The 22034-nt window shown below is 34.9% G+C and overlaps 1 protein-coding gene across 3 annotated transcripts in view; it reads left to right on the forward strand.

Annotated features, from left to right (window-relative positions):
- Positions 1-22034, forward strand: part of PIK3R4 (phosphoinositide-3-kinase regulatory subunit 4) — a 74560-nt gene that overhangs the window by 4413 nt on the left and 48113 nt on the right. For 2 of the 3 annotated variants that reach the window (XM_003992127.5, XR_006585503.1), the window contains exons 3-7: positions 5411-5544; positions 7806-8388; positions 11239-11373; positions 12963-13184; positions 19729-19902. In XM_003992127.5, coding sequence (XP_003992176.2) covers positions 5411-5544; positions 7806-8388; positions 11239-11373; positions 12963-13184; positions 19729-19902 — 1248 coding nt within the window. The remainder of the gene's footprint in view (positions 1-5410; positions 5545-7805; positions 8389-11238; positions 11374-12962; positions 13185-19728; positions 19903-22034) is intronic. The other variant, XM_045037597.1, reaches the window with a different exon arrangement.

Here is a 22034-nt window from a genome sequence, read left to right on the forward strand (position 1 = left end):
AACACCTTGAACAATTTGTTCCATAGGGAAATACCACCTAATAACACCTATTCCAGAACAACGTTCTAAAAATTGCAAGAAAAAAGTCCTGTATTCAACTCTGTATTAGTCTGCTGGGGCTGTCATGACAAAATACCCCAGCCTTTGTAGCTTAAACAAGAGTTTATCTTTTTCCAGCGCTGGAGGCTGGAAGTCCAAGATCAAGGTGCCAGCAGGATTGATTTCTCCTGAAGCCACTCTCCCGTGTTGCAGATGGCTACATTCTCACTGTGTACTCATATGGACTCTTCCCTGGTACATCTTATAAGGACACCAGTCAAAATGACTAGAGCCCCATCATTTAACTTGAATTACCTCTTTAAAGGCCCTATCACCTGTATTTAGTTAGGTTCAGGTACTGGGTGTTAGGGCTTAAATATATGAATTTTGGGGTGTGGGGAGACAATTCAGTTGTAAATAGTGAAACATAGCTATGTTTCTTTCTCTTTCTGACTATTTGGAAATTATTTCAAACTTACAAACTTGAAAAACTTGAAAAAATAAAAATAGTACATAGAATCCCCAGATTCATTTGTTAACATTTTGCTCCACTTGCTTTATTACTTGTACATTATTTTTGCACTCCTGCCCCGCCCCACCCCCCATGATTTTTTTCCTAAGTTCTGTACATCATGGCCCTTTACCTCTAGATACTTCAGTATGTATTTCCTAAGATACTAGTTTCCTAACACAACGCTTATGTAATTGTGTGTTGCAGTTATGAACTGCAGCAAATTTAACATTGATAAATAATTTACAGTTTTAATTCTAATTTTGTTTTTGACCCAGTATTGTCCCTTATAGAATTTTAACTGCTCCAAGACAGGACCCAGTCTAGGGTTTGGTATTGTATTTAGTTGTCATGTTTCTTTAGCTTCTTTTTTGATGTGGACCATTTTTTTTTTTTTTAAATGTTTGTTTATTTTGAGAGAGAGATGGAGAGAGACAATCTCAAGCAGGCTTTGCACTGTCAGGGTGAAGCCTGATGTGGGACTCTGAGATCATGACCTGAGCCAAAATCAAGAGTTGGATACTTAACTGACTGAGGCACCCAGTCACTCCAGTGTGGAACATTTGCACAGCCTTTTTTTTGTCAGCATGACATTGACATTTTTTGAAGAATACATCTCCTCTTAAATTTTTAAAAATTATTTTTATACTTTTTATCTTAAACAATAGAAGTTGGAAAAATAGTGAAAAATGCTTCTCCCAGCTTCCCCCACTAGTGATACCGTATATGACTGTAGTGCCACATCAAAATCCGAAATTGACACTGGAGCATTACTGCTAACTATATAAAGGTCTTATTTAGTTTTCACTGGCTTTTACCTGCATTTTGTGTGTGTGTGTGTGTGTGTGTGTGTGCGCTTGTGTGCACTCATGCACCTCCACCTCTTTGTTTTTTAATAGAATGTACCTCATTTGGGGTTTGTGTGATTTTTCCTTTTGAATAGATTGAGGTTATTCATTCTCAGTAGTATACTATATATGTGATGATGCATCTCACAGTATCACATCAAGGGGCAAATGGTGTTTGTTGGTGATGTTAATTTTGATCACCTGGTCAAGGTCTTGCCTGATTCTCCTCTCTGTTGCTACTTTCTGTTTTTTTGTTTTTTGTTTTTTGGTTTTTTTAGTCCCTTGCAGCTAATAAGCAGCCTGTGGGAAGAAACTTTTAAGACCATGCAAATACACTGCCAGTCATCACAACTTCTTGATTTGGCATCTATTGATGATGCTTGCCTGATCTTGTCTTTACTTGACGGTTGTAAATGATGATTTTCCAACTCCAGCACTTCCTTCACATTTACCAGTAGGCGCTCAGCATTCTAACATGCTCAGGTGTCTTCTCTTTCCTTTCCTTTTTTTTTTTTTTTTTTTTTTAATTATTCGTATGGACTTGTTAGCATTTGGGGGGGGGATTTTTGTGTCTGTATTCATTGGAAATGTTGGTCTATAGTGTTCTTTTCTTGTAATGTCTTTGATTTGGTACCAGGGTAATTCTGTATTGAGAAGTGTTCCCTCTTCTCCTGTTTTTGGGGGGACAATTTGTCAAGAATGGGTAAGAATTTTAATATTTGATAGACTGTGAAGCCTCTTTTAAGGCATCTTGTCTGAGGCTTTTCTTTTGTGGAAAGTTTATTATTAATTCAATTTCTTGACTAGAAGGTCTATTCAGATTTTCTGTTTCTTTTTGAGTCAGCTTTGATAATCTGTATCTTTCCAGGAATCTGTCCATTTATTTATTTATTTATTATTTTTTTTTTTGAATCTGTCCATTTAATTTAGGTTATCTAATTTGTTGGCATATAGTTGTTCAAAATATAGTTCTTTTTCATTTCTGTAAGGTTGGTAGTATGTTCCCCCCCTTTTTTTTTGCCTGATTTTAGTAGTTTGAGATATTTGTCTTCTTTGTAAGAGTTTTGTCAATTTTGTTGAGCTTTTCAAAGCACCAACCTTTGACTTTGTTGGTGTTCTCCATTGTTTTTTATTCTCTGTTTCACAAATTTCTGTGCCAAAGTATTTATTATTCCTTTCCTTCTGTTTACTTTGGTTAGTTTAATTTTCTTGTTTCTTAAGGTTAGGTTATTGTTTTGCTGTCTTTTTTACCATAGGTGTTTATAGCTGCATATTTCCTCTAAATACTGTTTTATTGCATCCTGTATGTTTTTTTTTTATTATTATTTGAATTCAAGTTAGTTAACATACAGTGTAGTCTTGGCTTCAGGAGTAGAACCCAGTGATTCATCTCTTACATATGACACCTGGTGCTCATCTCAAAAATGCCCTCCCTTACTACATGGCAATGAGAAAGAACGAAATATGGCCTTTTGTAGCAACGTGGTTGGAACTGGAGAGTGTTATGCTAAGTGAAATAAGTCAGGCAGAGAAAGACAGATACCATATGTTTTCACTCATATGTGGATCCTGAGAAACTTAACAGAAACCCATGGAGGAGGGGAAGGAAAAAAAAAAAAAAGAGGTTAGAGTGGGAGAGAGCCAAAGCATAAGAGACTCTTAAAAACTGAGAACAAATTGAGGGTTGATGGGGGGTGGGAGGGAGGGGAGGGTGGGTGATGGGTATTGAGGAGGGCACCTTTTGGGATGAGCACTGGGTGTTGTATGGAAACCAATTTGACAATAAATTTCATATATTGAAAAAAAAAATTAAAAAAAAAATGCCCTCCTTAATGCCCATCACCCATTTAGCCCATCCCCCCACCCACCTCCCCTCCAGCAACCCTCAATTTGTTCTCTGTATTTAAGAGTCTCTTATGGTTTGCCTCCCTCTCTGTTTTTATCTTATTTTACCTTCCCTTCCTCTATGTTCATCTGTTGTTTCTCAAATTCCACATGAGTGAAATCATATGACACCTGTCTTTCTCTGACTGGTTTATTTTGCTTAGTATAATACTCTGTAGTTCCATCCACGTTGTGCAAATGGCAAGATTTCATTCTTTTTGATCAAGTAGTATTCCATTGTGTGTGTGTGTGTGTGTGTGTGTGTGTGTGTGTGTGTGTATAAATAAATATACACACCACATCTTCTTTATCCAGTGGACATTTGGGTTCTGTCCATATTTGGCTATTGTTGATAGCACTGTTATAAACTTTGGGGTGCATGTGCCTCTTTGAATCAGCATTTTTTTATCTTTTGGGTAAATATCTAGTAATTCAATTGTAATTAATTAAAAACTTAGTGTTTTTAACTTTTTTGAGGAACCTCCATACTGTTTTCCAGAGTGGCTGCACCAGTTTGCATTCCTACCAGCAGTGCAAAAGAGTTCCCCTTTATCCGCATCCTCACCAACATCTGTTCTTTACTGAGTTGTTAATTTCATCCTATATGTTTATGTTGTGTTTTCATTTTCATTAATCCAAAGTATTTTTCTAATTTCCCTTTGATTCATTGGTTATTTGGGAATGTGTTAATTTCTACAGAGTTTCGAATTTTTCAAGCTTTTTCTGTTACTGATTTTTTATCTCATTCCATTGTCATTTGAAGGACATGATTTGTATGATTTCAGTCCTTTAAAACTTACTGAGGTTTGTTTTATGACCTAGCATATAGTCTAATCTGGACTATATTACACACACTTCCATGTGTCCCTGAGAAGAATTTGTATTCTGCTGTTGTGAGATATTCTTTTGATGTCTGTGTTAGATCCCATTGTTTTGTTAGTGTTGGTCTGGTCTTCTATTTTCCTTCTTGCTTATGGTGTTTTTAATAGCTATTTTAAGTCTTTTATTCTAAATCTTGACACTGTACAGGAAAAAATTAGAAATTTATTGAGTGTTTATTATGTATCAGGAACTGTTTTAGTTCCTGGAAATTTTTTAGTGAGCAAAATAGACAAAAATCCCTTCCTCATGGAGTTTACATTCTAGTGGGTATACAGACAATAAAGAAAATAAATAAGTAATATATTTAATTTATCAGTTGGTACTGTGGGGAGAAACAGGGAAAGGGAAAAGGGAACGCGTCAGGCAAGAAGTATGGGGTAGTGTATGTACTGCTAATCTCCTAAATGACATTTGATGAGAGATCTGAAGGAAGAGGAGGTGTAAGCCAGGTGGATTTTTGGGGGAGTAGCATTCCAGGCAGAGGGACCAGCAAATGCAGAGTTGGTGAGCTAAGGTTATTTAAGGATATCTTTCAGGCTCATGAAATGCAGTCGTATGATTGAGTGAAACTGCTTTGTCCTTTTGGGAATGTAGATACATTTTTTTTTTTATTACTTGTTTGAAGATTGTGTAAGTGCAAAATGATTGGGTTCTCTTTCTCCCTCTCTAGTCTTGGAGCTGTACTTTGTAGCACTCTTCTCATGTTTGTTCACTAGTTTATTTTATGTCTTTCTTCCTAGAATGAAAGCTTCATGAGGGCAAGGATTTTATCTGTTATATGCACTGCTAGTGTATAGTAGACACTTAATAACTTTTTGTTTGAGGTGAAAAAATGAGTGGTCAGATATGACTTCTCAGTTCCTTCTGAACTTAATGTCTGCAAGTCCATACTTTAAAGAAACATCGTATTCCTTGTGGCTTGTACTCTGTCTCTAAGTATATGTGTGTATAATATACAAACGTATTCATTTTAAGTGAGAGAGCTAGGAAGTAATTTTATTTTATTTTTTTTAAGACCGAGAAAAATTCTGTGGGCTTCTTTTGACTTTAAACTTTTAGAAACTGATACAAGGCAGTAGACATTTTCCCTGTCTTACTTGACTATAGTTGTATATTGCATTAAAATTTTTAATTCAGTTTACTTTGAGTTTTGCATTTTGAGTTTTACAAATATTCTGAATTCTTGATCTATATTACAAGTATCTTGCATTGCATTTTTAATGGAATTGTATCTGCTGTTTTTCAGGTTGTGTTATAGCTGAGCTTTTTACAGAAGGTGTACCGCTGTTTGATCTTTCTCAACTTCTGGCTTACAGAAATGGACAATTTTTCCCAGAACAAGTACTAAATAAAATTGAAGATCGCAGTATCAGAGAATTGGTAACTATGCAACAAGTATTCTCCATTAAGTTTTAATAGAATTATGTTCTCACTTTTGCATTAGATAGCTCTCTGGAGTTTTATGAATTTGGAGCAAAGCAATAAAGCATAGACTATTATGAATAGCCTATTTTTTTTTTAATGTTTCTTTGTTTTTGAGAGTGAGAGAGAACACAAGCGAGGGAAGGGGAGAGAGAGAGAGGAAAACACAGAATCCAAAGCAGGCTCCAGGCTCTGAGCTGTCAGCACAGAGCCCGGTGCGGGGCTCGAACTCACGGACTTTGAGATCATGACCTGAACCAAAGGTGGATGTTTAACCAACCGAGCCACCCAGGCGCCCCTGCCAAACAGCCTATTTTTGTTTGTTAGGGGGAAATGTATAATATTTTTCTCTTTTTTAGGCATAGAGCTCATTTGGCTTTTATTTTATTTTATTTTTATTTTGTTTTATTTTATTTTAATTTTATTTTATTTATTTTAAAGTTTATTTATTTATTTTGAGAGAGTCAGGAACAGAGCAGGTGGGGAGAGGTAGAGAGAGAGGGAGAGAGAGGGAATCCCAAGCAGGCTCAGTGCTGCTAGCACAGAGCCTGAGGTGGGGCTCGAACTCATGAAACTGTGAGATCATGACCTGAGCCGAAACTGAGGCAGATGCCTAACCGATTGAGCCACCCAGGTGCCCCAGAGCTCATGTGGCTAATTTCATATGTATATAAACACACATAATTTTATACATACACACACGTCTATAGCTCTGCTTTGGATAGATTTGGAAGGAGGTGCCTGGGGGTTAGAGATGTTGTCTAGGATAGAACTTGCTAGTAAGAAATGAAGAAGGCATATATCTAAAATGAAAGAGACAGGAAACATCAACTTGAATATAATGCAGTAGGATAACGCCATTTCATATAGAAGCACCTAGCTTGGTATGCCTCCCTTGACCCTCAAAGCTGTTCTGGAAGGTAAAGCTATAGAATCACTAATTAGTATAGCAGAACAGATACGAGGACTTCTGTGGGAGGTTACATAAGCCGTTTATTCACCTTAACTGTTTGAGGGGATCTTTATTACATCAGTACAGTAACTGAGGCTTGTGATGATGACTCTCAGTCATGGAAAGTTCATAGTATATTTAAAATATTCTATAGTAAGGTAGGGGATATAGAATACATTTTAATTTCTCTTACAAATGGCAAGTATGAAAAATAAGATGTTTTAAAGGAAGCCAGTTTAGCTCATTTTCAGTGAAAACTGCCCTGGCTGTTCTGTCTTTGGGTACGTCACTCATGTGTCATGTTACATTGGCTAAGTGACTTCCTGAATTTGGGCCTGTGTTTTCTTAACTCTGAAAGGAGTGAATTTGGCTAATCTTTAAGGCTTAATCTGAATGTGAAAGGAATTCTGTCAAGTCACTTTTCCTAATATTTATAGTGCATTTGATTCCCTGCAAGTTCAATGCTAGGTTCCTATTTACAAAGAAACAGAAAGCTCAAATAACTAGATATATTTTTATGGTATTTTGAGCATTTAAATAATGCCTGAGTATGAGGGTCTAGGAAAAATAAAACTGTGCTCTCTGTATATTGAGAGAAATTATTTCTCTAAGACACCAGAAAACATATGATAAGCTCAAGTTAGGTATATCATTTCCCGTGTTTGTAGGATTTAACAGCTTTTTTATATTGCTTGAAAAGTTTGACTCATTTATCCCCTTTTTGACCAGAGTCTAGAGCTACGCTGAAACCATATATTCCCTTGGGCTTGTGGTATTAAGACTTTAAATCAGAACTCTGATATGTAAATAGATTTTAGTGGTTCTTTTATTCTTTTCAGATTGTGTATAATTTTGTATGTAAAAATATTGTGTATACATTTTTTTTTCTAGAGAAAAACCCATTGTTTTTCTCAGATTCTCAGTGGTATTTCCTGCTCAGAAATGTTTTAGGAATCCTTGAGTTGTGGGCACCAATGTATTACTTCCCTGTCTTAATAAACAGGGAATGCTGAACAGGGTATATCTCCTCTGTGTGTCTGGGCTATCTGTGATACATTACTACATAATTTCCCGTTGCTTGGTAGGATGGTTGTAGATCATATATTACAGTCAGGTTCTGAAAGTAGTTTGAAAGGCAAAGATGGTGAAGAGTCTGAATTACCTCAGAAGTCCTTTATGTCATGTGTAAGTTGCCCTTGTAGCTGTCATCTGATTTAATCTGCTGTTCTCAAATCTGTTTTTTACTCCTTTTCTCTCCTTGGTGTAGGTAACTCAGATGATTCATCGTGAGCCAGATAAACGTTTAGGGGCAGAAGATTACCTAAAGCAGCAGCGTGGCAATGCCTTTCCTGAAATATTTTACACTTTCCTTCAGCCCTACATGGCCCAGTTTGCCAAGGAAACATTTCTTTCTGCCGATGAGCGCATTCTGGTTATACGGAAGGATTTGGGCAACATTATTCACAATCTCTGTGGACATGATCTGCCGGAAAAAGCAGAAGGAGAGCCTAAGGAAAATGGGCTGGTTATCTTGGTGTCTGTTATAACATCTTGTCTGCAGACCCTTAAATACTGCGATTCCAAACTTGCTGCTTTGGAACTTATTCTCCATTTGGCCCCAAGATTAAGTGTAGAAATTCTTTTGGACCGTATTACTCCATATCTTTTGCATTTTAGCAATGACTCTGTTCCTAGAGTGAGGGCTGAAGCCTTGAGGACATTGACCAAAGTTCTTGCCCTTGTCAAAGAGGTTCCTCGAAATGATGTCAATATCTATCCGGAATATATTCTGCCAGGCATAGCCCACTTAGCCCAAGATGATGCTACTATTGTTAGACTAGCCTATGCTGGTAAGAGTTTATTGTCCAAGAAATAGCCGCTCATGTTTTTGAAGTTAGTGACTCTAATACGTCTTATTTCTCTGATTTCTTTGGGAATTCCAAGGGTGCATTGTGGTCCTTGAACTGTTTGTGTACAGTGTAATAATTTTTATAGCTGATCTCTTCCTGGGACTCAACTTTTGTGTGTATTCTTTTTTTGATCAGAATTATCAAGTGAAAGTATATAATGCAGAATCTTACGATTTTACTGGGTATACTACATTTAATTGGGAGTAAGACTGATGTTTACAAGTATGTGCTCTGATCTAGTGTCTTTAGGCCTTTATAAAATTTCTCTCAACAGATCTGCTAGTTTGAATATCAGCTTTAGGATACAGGTCTATTGCTGTTGCAAAAGACAATTTTTGCTGGATAATTTGATGTTGAAAAAACTTAGCCTATTACTGAATTTTAAGGTCCTTTACTATAGTGCTTAATTAAGGTGTGTGACTTCTTTGTGATGAGGTTATAACACTCCCACATGGTTGTTGTTTTTTAAATTTTTTGTAATGTTTATTTTATTTTTGAGAGAGAGCATGGCAGGGGAGGGATAGAGAGAGGGAGACACAGAATTTGAAGCAGGTCCCAGGCTCCGAGCTGTCAGCACAGAGCCCAGTGCAGGGCTTGAACTCACTGCGAGATCATGACCTGAGCCAAAGTCTGATGCTCAACCGACTGAGCCACCTAGGCGCCCCACACACCCACCTGTTTTACTTGTAATTCTTACTCATAAAATCAAGTGATACAGATTCATGTTTTTAGCTCCCCAGATTAATTTTGCATACTTTTTTTTGAGTGGAAAATGTCCCTGAAACATTAACATAATTTGTAGTTTATTTCTAATATCTGCTGGAAATCAGGGATTCTGTTTTGGTCTCTGTAAATAGTACATAATATGTGGTGATGATACTGTTACTTTTTTTGAAAGATACTAGGTTTATTAATTGTAGTCTTAGCCTGTCATTATCTTAATGGAAGATATGAAAAATGGTCTTTGGACTCTGGCCTTATCTCTAGGCACATCCACAAAGTGATTGGTGTTTGTTGAGGTTTTTTTTTCCTATACGTATATTTTTATTTATATTTATCCATTGCCTATTATTTATGGTTTCTGGTTTCCATAGCTGTACATGTCAGGCCTAAAAAATGCAGAATTTCTTTAATATACATATATTTTAGTTTATCATTTGTAACAAGCGTATTTATAATTCATTTTGCAAATACAAATAATTGAACTAGATAGAATTAAATAAAAATGTATAAGTTTTAAAAACAAGTTATATCTTTAGCGTTTTGTGACCTACTGTTGGTCTTAGTTTGTTCTCAGTTGTGTTAAATAGTTAAGGTTCTGATGTGTAGGTGCTATATTAACATAGTGACAGTCAGTTACTAATAGTGATAGCATAAAAATAATAGTTACTATTTATTAAAAACCCTGTGTGTCAGAGCATCTACTGCTCAAGGTTGCAAGGATTGGTTGCAAGAGATACATAGATTTTAAGGTAGAGTCCAGATTCTAAGATACATGGGTTTTAAGAGTCTAAGATTTATATATCTCTTGCACCTAACCCTTGCAACCACCTTGAACAATAGATGTTATATTACTTTCATTTTATAAGTGAGGAAAGTGGGAATGGAAGAGGCTAAATAATATGACCTAAATGTATCTGGTCTCATTCTTTCTCAGTTCTCAGAGCTGCTGGTCTGTACCTTGATTCTGAAGCAGCTCTGCTTTTCTTTGGTCTTCTGGCTCTTTATAGTGGGAGTCCATGGTAACCCAGGGTCAGTGCTGGTACCTTGCAGTGTTCCTTCATCATGGCTTAGTACATGATAAAATTGCCTTTTTTTTTTTTTTTTTTTCCCAGTAGAGCCAGAAATCTATTTGAACTTGAATGGGCAAATATAATTAAACCACACATATCAGTAATTATAAAATTTTAAAATAAATTTTTGAATTTCTTTCACAGTATTCTTTTAAAATTCAGAAGTGGTATAGATTTGTATTTTGTGTGAACTATGAAGTGTGTTGTGTCTTAGATGGGGAAATAGGCATAGATATACTAAGATTTCAGAAGTGCCCAGGAAAGTAAGAGACTTTTCCTAATAAAGATACATTCATTAAAGTGGGGACATTTCATCTAGGATTTTGACATTTTATCAGAGGATGACCCAGATTCTCCCATCTATAGGGTAATGGCCCAGATTCTCCTATCTTTAGGCATTGCACGGTATTCACATCTTGGGTATTTAGAGGTAAATTTTTGTTCTATTCAGAACAGTGTTGAACCTGGTGGGGGTGGGGAGCAGGACTCTTAAGATGAGGGTGATCACTGCATTTGACACACTCACAATGTCAACTCTTGTGAGATGCACCTCGCTTATAGTAATGTTAAAAATTAAGGAAGAATTGAATAAGATAGTTAAGCTTTATGTTCAGTGGCATTTACTGCTAAGAAAGAAGAGAGTGCAGTTGTTGGTTGGTGTGATCATATGTTAAGCACAGAAATGGGGGCACCTGGGTGGTGGCTCATTCGGTTAAACATCTGACTCTTGATCTCAGCTCAGGTCTTGATCTCAGGGTTGTGAGTTCAGGCCCTGTGTTGGGCTCTATGCTGGGCCTGGAGCCTACTTAAAAACAAAACAAACAAAAAAAAAACAACCCCCCACAAAATTGGAAGACGAAGAAGGATGGGGCACAGGCATAAATAAAAAATGGAAGGGAGAGGAGTTTTATGATTTTTACTTATATCAAGACAGGAAGGAAAAGTTAAACATTATAAGGATTTGAGATTATAATAATAAATTTCTCTCTTAATATAGAAAACATAGCTCTGCTGGCAGAAACAGCTTTGAGATTCCTGGAATTAGTACAGTTAAAAAATCTCAATATGGAAAATGACCCAAATAGTGAAGAAATAGATGAAGTTACGCATCCCAATGGAAATTATGACACAGGTAGTATGACTTTCTTTTCCAGACTTATTATTTATAATGAATTACTAATGTGGAGTTGTAAGAAACTATCATAATTTTCATGTAAGGTGAAAGAATACCATATATGTAGGTGGCAAAGATCCCTGGTGTCTGATTGTCCTATTCTCATACACTGTTATCTAACCAGAAAATGATCAGTTTGTTGTTTTTCAGCTACAATTGATTTGTGTCAATGGTAAAGCTAGCCGAATCGTGTAACTCTTAAAAGATGAAAGAAAAACATTGAAAACATCATAGCTAAAGAATTTAAACCTTTTCTCTGTATGTTAGCATACCTTGAGTATTCTCAAATCATAAACTGTGTTTATGTGTTTATGCCATACTATCTCTGATTTGTGTATCAAAACCCACATCTTTTACTTTAAATGAACAGATGTGATGGTAAACTCTTTGAGGTCAAAGTTTGTCTTAAGTTCTTTATATACATACAGCTTTTAGCAGGCTTTTAGTTAATGTTTATTGAGTTAAAGATTTAGAAGTAAAATAATACACTTAGTTCTAGTATGTTTCTGGTTCACAAAAGCTAGAGAAATCGAGTTTTGAGGTTTTTATGCTATAGATGATGGTAATGGCTCTGTTACTTGTTAGAATGGCATCATTTTTAGACAGCATATATTATCTGCAGTTGAAGGCAATGGAATAATTCTGAACTTACAGAAGGTGTATCAGAAAGGAAATCTCCACTTTTTTCATGGAATTACTTAGAAAATAATACTGTCCTACATTCTATAACCCTGTAATTGGACCTTTATAGTTAAGGGAGTTAGGTGTTAAATCTTTTTGGGAGTTAATCTAAAGTTTGTTTTAATGTGAACATAGTATTTTGCATATCAGACCACCACATCCCTTAGCTGCACCAGGAGTGGCCTCTGTCCTCATTCATTTAGCTAAGGGATAATTGTTAAACTATAAACTCTACATCAGGAAATTGTGTATCAGGCAATTGTGTGCTTGCTCTAAACACTAGAAATATACAGTGGTGAATAAGACAGAAAAGATCCTCTTGTTGAGCTTACATTTTAGAAGAAAAGGAAAAGGGGGAGGGTGAGTTGGAGAAGAAGGTGGTGGCCAGATCATGTAAAGCCTTGGCAGGATTTGCAGTGTGTTTTCTGCTTTCTAAAATAAATAAACTGACCTTAAAAATGCTCTGAAAGTATTAATTTGTACCATCAGATTATATCCTTAACCAGTCTGGTATTTGGAAGTCCTTGGTTAAGTTAACTTTATTGGTGGCAGTATGATCTTTTTCATGCTTTCCCATAGTTTTCTCCTTGAGCCTTAAAAATAGGCATGTTTCATTAGTGAGATGGTAACCGTGCTTGTGGCATCTGCTTATCAGATGTTGTTCTTCAGTTTATATTTCGGTTTCCCATCTATCCTTCAGAGCTTTGAACAGTGGAAACATATAGTGATTATAGACTTTTTATGGTGGCTTCTGTTAATCGTTCTGTTTCTCCAAGGAGTAAGAAAGAAGACTAGGTCTGTATCTTGGGGGAAAAAATGGATCCTATCTTTACTTTTTTTTTTTTTTTTTTTTTTTTTTTTTTTAGAGCTGCAAGCCTTACATGAAATGGTCCAGCAGAAGGTTGTCACTTTGCTAAGTGACCCTGAAAATATTGTGAAACAAACCTTAATGGAAAATGGAATAACACGGCTGTGCGTATTCTTTGGACGTCAGAAAGCCAATGATGTTTTATTGTCGCACATGATCACTTTCCTAAATGATAAGAATGATTGGCATCTGCGTGGAGCTTTTTTTGATAGCATAGTTGGTATGTTTTTCCATTTGTTTTAAAATGCATCTTTAAGATTTTGAATTATTCTCTCAAACAGTACTTCCATGAGGTCTGAGAGATAGGTGACAATACTACTAAATTTCATTAATAATGAGATGAGCTCCTAGTGTGTCTGTCTTTATGCTGCTTTTGGATAATGAAAGTCTTAGCCGATCAAGAGATTGGTTAATTGAACTGTGATCCGTTCATATGAAGGAATACTATGTGGTTATTAAAAACTGTTTTAAAGGAATATTTGGGTGGCTCAGTCGGTTGAATGTCCCACTTCAACTGAGGTCATGATCTCATGGTTCATGGGTTCGAGCCCTGTATTGGGCTTGCTGATGTCAGCCTGTCGGTGCAGAGCCTGCTTTGGATCATCTGTTCCCCTCCCTCTCTGCCCCTCCCCTGCTTGTATGTATGTTCTCTCTCTCCCTCAAAAAAATAATAAATAAAAGAATAATGACTGGGAAAGTACCTTTGAAATACTATTAAAGTGACTGAAGTAGGTTCTAGAAGGTAACAATAACAAATCATATGTTTATAAAGAGGTCTGGAATATACTAAGATTTGTATAGTAATTATCTCTGAGGCTGGGATTGTAGGTGAATATTTTCTTTATGTTTTCTGTATTTATCAAGTTTTTTACAGTAAACGTGCATTAGAAAATAACTGTTGCAATCCGAAAATAAGATACAAGTATGATTGAATATCAGTTAAAAAAACCAATTTATTTATTTATTTATTTTTTAAAGTTTATTTTTGAGAGAGAGAGAGCAAGCATAAGCGGGGAGGCAGAGGGAGACACAGAATCTAAAGCAGGCTCCAGGCTCTGAGCTGTCAGCACAGAGCCTGACATAGGGTTTGAACTCACAAACCATGAGATCATGACCTGAACTGAAGTCTGATGCTTTGCTGACTGAGCCACCCAGGTGCCCTGAAAATCAGTTTAATTAGGAAAAAAAATTAAAGCTTGCATGCTATGCTTTGTGTAAACTGAAAATGTATGAAAAATTATGTAGTTTTTTTTCACTTTTTGCAAAATCTACAATTTTTGATTTTTAGATTTATCTGCAGAAGAGAGACATTTTGTATTAGACCTACATGGCTCCAATTGCATTTAGATTCAAAGTTAGGAAAAAAAATGCGTTGAATTTATGTTTATGTTGAATAGATTGTCATGTTTGATCCAAGATTTAAATTTTTCTTTTCGAATAATAACTGATCACTTTCTACCCATTTGTACTGACCTTTTCAATTTTATGTTTGGTCAGTTATAAAATTGTGTGTGTGTGTGTGTGTGTGTGTGTGTGTGTGTGTAGTTACATCTGTACCATACGTTGACTATAAGCCCTATACTGTACCTTTTATCCCAGTGACTTGTTCATAACTGGAAGCCTGTGTCTCCCACTGCCCTTCACCCATTTACCCATTACCCCATCCTACATCACCTCTAGCAACCATGAGTTTGTTCTCTGTATTTATGGCCCTGTTTCTGCTTTTTATTTGTTTTTTAGTTTGTTTTTTGGATTCCACATATTAGGCAAATCATATGGTATTTGTCTTTCTCTGACTTATTTAGCTTGATACCCTCTAGTCTTCCATGTTGTTGCAAATGACACTATCTCATTCTTTTTTGTGGCTGAGTCATAGTCCATTGTGTGTATGTATGTGTGTGTGTGTGTGTGTGTGTGTGTGTGTGTGTATATATACTTTTTTGCCTCTCGTTTTTGCCTTATATATACACACACACACACACACATATATTTACACGTATATATATATATATACACACATATATTTGTACACACACACACACACATACATACATACACACACACACACCACCCTTTATCCGTTTATCTATTGACAGACACTTGGGTTGCTTCCATATCTTGGCTGTTTAAATAATGCTGCAGTAAAGACAGGGGTGCATATATCTTTTCAAGTTAGTGTTTTTAGTTTCTTTAGGTAACTACCCAGTAGTGGAATTACTGGATCATATAGTATTTCTCTTTTTAATTTTTTAAGGAACCTCTATACTGGGTTCTTCAGTGGCTGCACCAATTTACATTTCCACCAACAGTGCACAAGGATTCCTTTTTTTTTCACATCCTTACCAATACTTGTTGTTTCTTGTCTTTTTGATTCTAACCATTTTGACAGGTGTAAGGTGAGAGCTCATTGTGGTTTTGGTTTGAATTTCCCTGATGCTTAGTGATGTTGAACGTCTTTTCATGTATCTGTTGGCCATCTGTATGTCTTCTTTGGTAAAATGTCTCTTCAGGTCCTCTGCCTGTTTTGTAATTGGATAGTTTGTCTTTTTGGTGTTGAGTTGTGTAAGTTCTTTATATATTTTGGATGCTAACCTCTTACCTGATATATCACTTGCAGATATTTTTTCCCATTCAGTAGGTTGTCGTTTTGTTTTGTTAATGATTTTTTCTACTGTTTTGTATTAGTTCATTGATTCATCTCAGTCTTGCATCTTGGATTCATCTAACTGTTCCTACTAGGCTTCTCAAATCTTTCTGTCTTTCTTGCCTTCTTCTTTCGTCTTATTTTTATTTCTTTTCTTTCTGGAAAAGATGGTGCTTAGAACTGCCATCTGTTGATCAATTCATATGTGCTTTGAATCATGCCTTTATGTTATTTTTTTATTTTAAAATAATTTTTATTTTTATTTGGTTTATAAAAGTAATACATGCTTTCTATAGAAAATTTGGAAAATACAGAAGCCAGGAAGGAAACCAATCACTTCTAATCTTACAACCCATTATGACCTCTGTTTATGTTTTGGTATTTTATTCCTGTAGGGTTTTGTTTTGTTTTTTTTTCTGTTTCCATCCCATTTTTGCCATTTTGTTATGTATGTCATGAGGCACTATTGTGTACCTGGTAAAAGTAAGCACTTTGGAGCCAGCCTGTGGGGTTCATATTCTGTCTTTGTCACTTACTAGTTGTGGTTCTTGGGGGAAATCATTTAGTCTCTTTTTTGCCTTACTTTCCCTATTTGTAAAATGGGAATAATAATAGTACCTATGTGTTGTGAAGATAAAATGAATTAACATGTAATTGTACTGGGCACATAAGTACTATGTATATATTATATTACTTTTTTTTTTAATTTTTTTTTTTTTAACGTTTATTTATTTTTGAGACAGAGAGAGACAGAGCATGAACGGGGGAGGGTCAGAGAGAGGGAGACACAGAATCTGAAACAGGCTCCAGGCTCTGAGCTGTCAGCACAGAGCCCGACGCGGGGCTTGAACTGACGGATCGCGAGATCATGACCTGAGCCGAAGTCGGCGGCTTAACCGACTGAGCCACCCAGGCGCCCCGTATATTATATTACTTTTTAATCTTATTATTTCTTAATTCTTTTTCTGGTAACATATATTCTAAGCATTTTCTCATGTCATTAAAATTTTTTTAAACCATAATTTAATAGATTAAAATATTCCATCATATTGTTTTACCAAAGTTTATCGCTTTTGGATATTTAAATTATTTTCATTTTTTCCTATCATATATAGATAATATTTTACGTAAATATTTACTTCTGATTTATTTTCTCAGGATAGAAGTCTGAAATTTTAATTAATGGGTTAAAGAATATGAATACATTTTTAAACTCTTGATACATTTTAATAAGCTTTTCAAAAAAAGTTATGTCATTTTCCATTCTGGTCAGCATTGTTTGACCATACTACATACCCTTCAGCATGGAATAAGCTTTAGTTAATCTTTGCCTATTGGTATGGTAAAATAACTTGTTTTGATATCTGTTTCTTTGCTTATCAGTGGAGGTGAAAAATTTTCTCATGTTGATTACTCATTTGTACTTCTATTAATTTTTTATTTATTTTGGCTCATTTATTTTCCCTGATGGCTTTATGCCTTTCTTGTTGATGTTTTTGAACCTTTCATAGATGTATATTAAAAACATTAACTTTTAATCATTGGCAAATACTTTTCCCAAGTAACTTGTTAGGTTAATAATCTGTTGGCTGCACATCTTTTTTTTATAATGTTTTATTTTTCACACTTAACAGTTTAATTGATCTTTATTTTGGTCTGTGGTATGAGGTGAAATCTAATTTTCCTCAGATAAATAATCAGTTTTCCTGACACTATTTATTAAACATTTCATTTCTTTCCTATTGATTTATGAAGCTTATATTATCAACTGTTGCACGCTTATGTCTTTTAGTTTTAGTTTTCTGGGTATTTGTTCTATTCCCTTGATTTCTCATTTCTGTACTCAATATCATACACTTAAATTTTAATTATATCCTATTTAATTATCATAATTTAATTGTTTAATTTAATAATGTTATACTTATTTTAATTATATTTATAAACAACTTTAGTATTTGGTAGGATAAGTTCTCAAGATGTCAGTTTTAATTTTCAAAATATTTTGAGTTATTTTGGCTTATTATACATTTCAGTTTACAAAGTTCCTAAATATAACTCACTGGAATTTTAGGTAGTATTTTTCCTTTTATTAAAGAAAAAATAGCTTTTTAAAGTTTTTTTTTAAATCTTATTTATTTTTTGAGAGAGGGAAAGACAGCCCCAAGTAGGATCTGTGCTGTCAGCATGGAACCTAACGTGGAGCCCAAACTCACGAACCATGAGATCCTGACCTGAGCCAAAATCCAGAGTTGGACCCTAAACTGAGTGAGCCACCCTGGCACCCCAAGAAAAAATTTCTATAATTACTTTTTCAATTATAGGAGAAATAGGTTGTTGTAAATTATTTAAAATCTGTAAAGTAATGTATGAAAAACAATAGTTGCATTTTCCAGAGGCATCTACTCTGGATTTTATTTTTGGTTTGGTATCTTCACCTTGTTGATTGCTGTATCTAATATTTTTATACTGCTTTTAAGAATTTTTGACTTTAAAAAAATAGAAAAGAATTCTTGACTTTAGACTTTGTCTCTTGATTTTTTTCTGTGCCGCATGAAGATTTAACTCATATCATGCCCTGATCCCTCTCCCCCTCTGTTTTTGAGATGTAGATCACTATTTTCAGTGCTTTAGTTTTTCGTGTGCTATTTTTATAACTTTAAATAATTAAACCTACTTCTTACTGATCTTCTTCTCATTTGGACTATAAGGAGATGAGTGCCCCTTTCTTTCTGTCTCTTCTTTTCTTTGTTGGTTGGATATTTCAACCAGTTATTAGTTGACAGTTCAACTAACAAATATAGTGTTACAGTTGATAATATTTACATTTTCTTCTGTAGTCAGAATAAAGTCTTCTGCTTTGTACAGACTGATTCTGAAAATTCAAAGCTAAATTTACATGATTATAAATATGTAAATTTTATTGACTTTAGAGCCAAGTAATGTACTATATTTATATTTGCTTTCCAATAGTTCCAATGCCACAACTCCTTTATCACTTGAGAATGTTTACAATGTCATCAATAGATTTTCCTTTATGTCTTCAGATTATTAAGGACATTATACATTTTAATTTACTTTTTATTTACACCATGATTTCTTGAAGAATTTTTTGTGCTGGAGTTTCAGATTCCTTTGTTTTCCTTTTTGAGAGAAGTAATACTTCTTCACTTTGTCTATAATATCAAACTTCTTTCTTACCAATTTTATCTGTTGCTTGTAATCTATTCCATTCTTCTATTTTTTAAAATTTCTTTTTAATGTTTGTTTATTTTGAGAGAGAGAGAGAGAGAGAGAGAGAGCGAGAGCGAGCACGTTGGGGAGGGGCGGGGTGGGGAGAGAAAGAATCCCAAGCAGACTCTGTGCTGCTAGCATGGAGCCTGATACGGGGCTTGATTCCACAAACCATAAATGAGATCATCACCTGAGCCAGTATCAACAGTCGGACACTTAACTGAATGAGCCACCCAGGCACTCCTATTCCATTTTTCTTTTTGATAACATTTTTGAAATGTATTGGCTTTTAGTTCTAACTTGGCTGATTGGTTTCTGAATCCTTGCTAGCAATTATCAGTTTTTCCCCTTGAATTCCTAGGTTCTATCTGCCATTTTGTATATTCTGCATTTTCTTTATTTTGCTGAAGTACATCCTCAAGAAACTTTCTTAGGAAGGGTTGCATGGGAAGTTAACCTGGGTATTCCTTGCATGTTGCAAAATAACTTATTTTTGTTCTCTTATTTTACTGGCAGTTTAAGTGTAAAATTTATTTCATAACTTTGGAGGTCTTGCTCTGTTGTGTTCTAGCTTCTGTTGTTAAATATTGTTTCATGAAGATCATTTTCATTGTTTCTCCTTCCTTTTTAGGGGACGTGTTTGTCTTTCTGTAAGTTCGTAAGATCTTTTTTTTTCCCTTGGTGTTCCAGCATTTCTTGGTGATTTGCTTTGGTGTGGATCTTTTTCATTTATTGTGCTGAGTAGGACGTACGATGTGCTCTTCTGGATTGTTGCTCAATATATTTGGGTTTTGATTAATTTTATTGTTTAACTTAATGGTATTTAACTTAATAGTATTCTACACCATGAGGTGTAGAATAATCATGTAATGTTGCTTCTCTTTTTCAGGTGTTGCTGCCTATGTTGGTTGGCAAAGCTCCTCAATTCTCAAACCCCTGTTACAACAAGGTCTTAGTGATGCTGAGGAATTTGTTATTGTTAAAGCTCTTAATGCCCTTACCTGTATGTGCCAGTTAGGGCTACTACAAAAACCCCATGTCTATGAATTTGCCAGTGATATTGGTAAGTGTCTGTTTCCCAAAATTAGAAGGAGAAAATTAGGATGTTTTAAGAGAAATAAGTGATAGAGCATTGTAAAAGTTCTAGGAAATACAGAGTCAGATTTTCAATTTTATTGTCCCGTGTGTGCGTGTGCACGAGCACTTGTGTTTGCATGTTTATGCATGCATGCTTCCCATGTATATTAGAAACAGGCAGGCAAACAAACAGGATCATTTGGTCTTCTAGCCCAGCTTGGGAAATATCTCTTTGTTTTTATCTGTAGTTAAGTATTTAACTTGAAAAATAAATTTTTTGTTTTGTTTTGTTTAACATGATGTAGATAAAGTCCTTAACTGCTCTGAAGAGTCAACTTATTTTTTGAACACTTGACCACTAGTTAAGTTGAAATTGAATGTACAGGATTGTCTAGGACATCTCTCATTGCACTGATTGCCAGTTAAGAATTCATAGTGTTCAAGTTACTACTGTTAATAATTTTATTTATTTATTCATTCATTTATTTATGAGAGATGGCGCAAGTGAATGAGGGCAGAGAGCGAGAGGGGGCAGAGAGAGGGGGAGAGAGAGAGAGAGAGAGAGAGAGAGAGACACGTAGGGTTCACTTGGAACAGAGCACGAGCTAACCTGAAGTGGGTCTCGAGCTCACCAGAAGCAGGGCACGAACTCACAAATCATGAGATCATGATCTGACCCAATGTCAGATGCTTAACTAACTGAGCCACCTAGGCACCCCACTGTTAATAATTTTATTAACCAATGAAAAGAATTAATGTTTGGTTTTTTATAGCATTTATCTGTTTCCCTCAACTTAAAATTCAGAATAAAGGCAAACAAATAAACATCATGCATACTAAAATTAAGAATATTTGGAACTTTTAGTCTTCTTATCACATTTTAAGAAAGTAAGCAGTGTAAGATATCTCTGTCCTAAGAGGACATGGAATCTTGGAAAATTGCCTTTTTTGGATAAAATGTTTAATTGCTGTTGAATGTTTTGCTAAGGAAAATCAATAGAAAGACAAAATTGGTCGGCTATAGGTTATTCTTAAGGCAATCCTCAGAAAAAAAAACAAAGGAGTTAGTATTTATTTTGACTGTTGGGACGATAGGTAGTAGCTAGTAGAAATGCATAAAATTTCTGGAAAATATAAAGGCATGACTGTAGCTTTTTAAAAAAAATTGTGGCAAATTGAAGTATATGTAGGTTTCTTACTTTACACTCTAATATCTATAATTACTGTTCTTTTAGTTTTTAACCCTGATTTGGTTTGAATTTTTGATGATTATTGTAAAAATAATTATAAATTTAATAGAAATTGTTGAGTATTGGCACCACAATCATGATGAGAATCTCTATTACATTGAAATGTTAAGCTATAGAGTGCCATGTAGTATAAGACAGAGAAAGCAGTGTTTCCATAATAATATTAAGTAGAAAATGTATTGTCTTAACATGCATATCTTGCTGTGTGGAATATTTTCCTGCTTATTTTCATTTTCTGAATTCTCACATCAGTGTTTTCTTTTTTCTCCTGTGAAAGTGGTATTACCTTTATGGGTCAAATTTTTCTGGCTTTTGACTTTGAACTTCCTTATTTTAATGAATATTCTCTGTGTATAAATATGTACTTGTATGTTCTAATTTCATATAGTACATTTCTTCTGTTGTCTAATTACTTGGAAACTATTTTTGAGACTTTATAAGTAGCATTTTATTTTTCTGAAAAATGGATGTCTGTCAACTTTAAAAAAAAATCATCATACAGTATTTTACCTGTCATATTTTTCAGAGATTTTTCTGGGTTCTGCTGTTGCTTGTCATTGATCATAGGATGAACAAATGGGACACTCTGTGTCTTCAGTTTAGCATCAAAATAAATGATTGTCTTTAGGTATAGAATAAACCCAATATGGTACAACCTCTTGGATGGAGAACTGCCTTAGAACTGGAAATGAATTTGGTACTATCTGTTGGGGGGAAAAAAAGCCTTGCTGAGAAGAATCAAGTAGGCAATCATTGGTTGCCATTTTGAACTATTTCAAAGAAAAAACAGTTTTTAGAATTTTAGAAACACCTAAAGTATGATAAATCATACACATCTCTCTGTTCTGTTTTTATACGTAGTCTGTTG

The sequence above is a fragment of the Felis catus genome, chromosome C2 (assembly GCF_018350175.1).
Source record: "Felis catus isolate Fca126 chromosome C2, F.catus_Fca126_mat1.0, whole genome shotgun sequence".
Taxonomy (NCBI): domain Eukaryota; kingdom Metazoa; phylum Chordata; class Mammalia; order Carnivora; family Felidae; genus Felis; species Felis catus.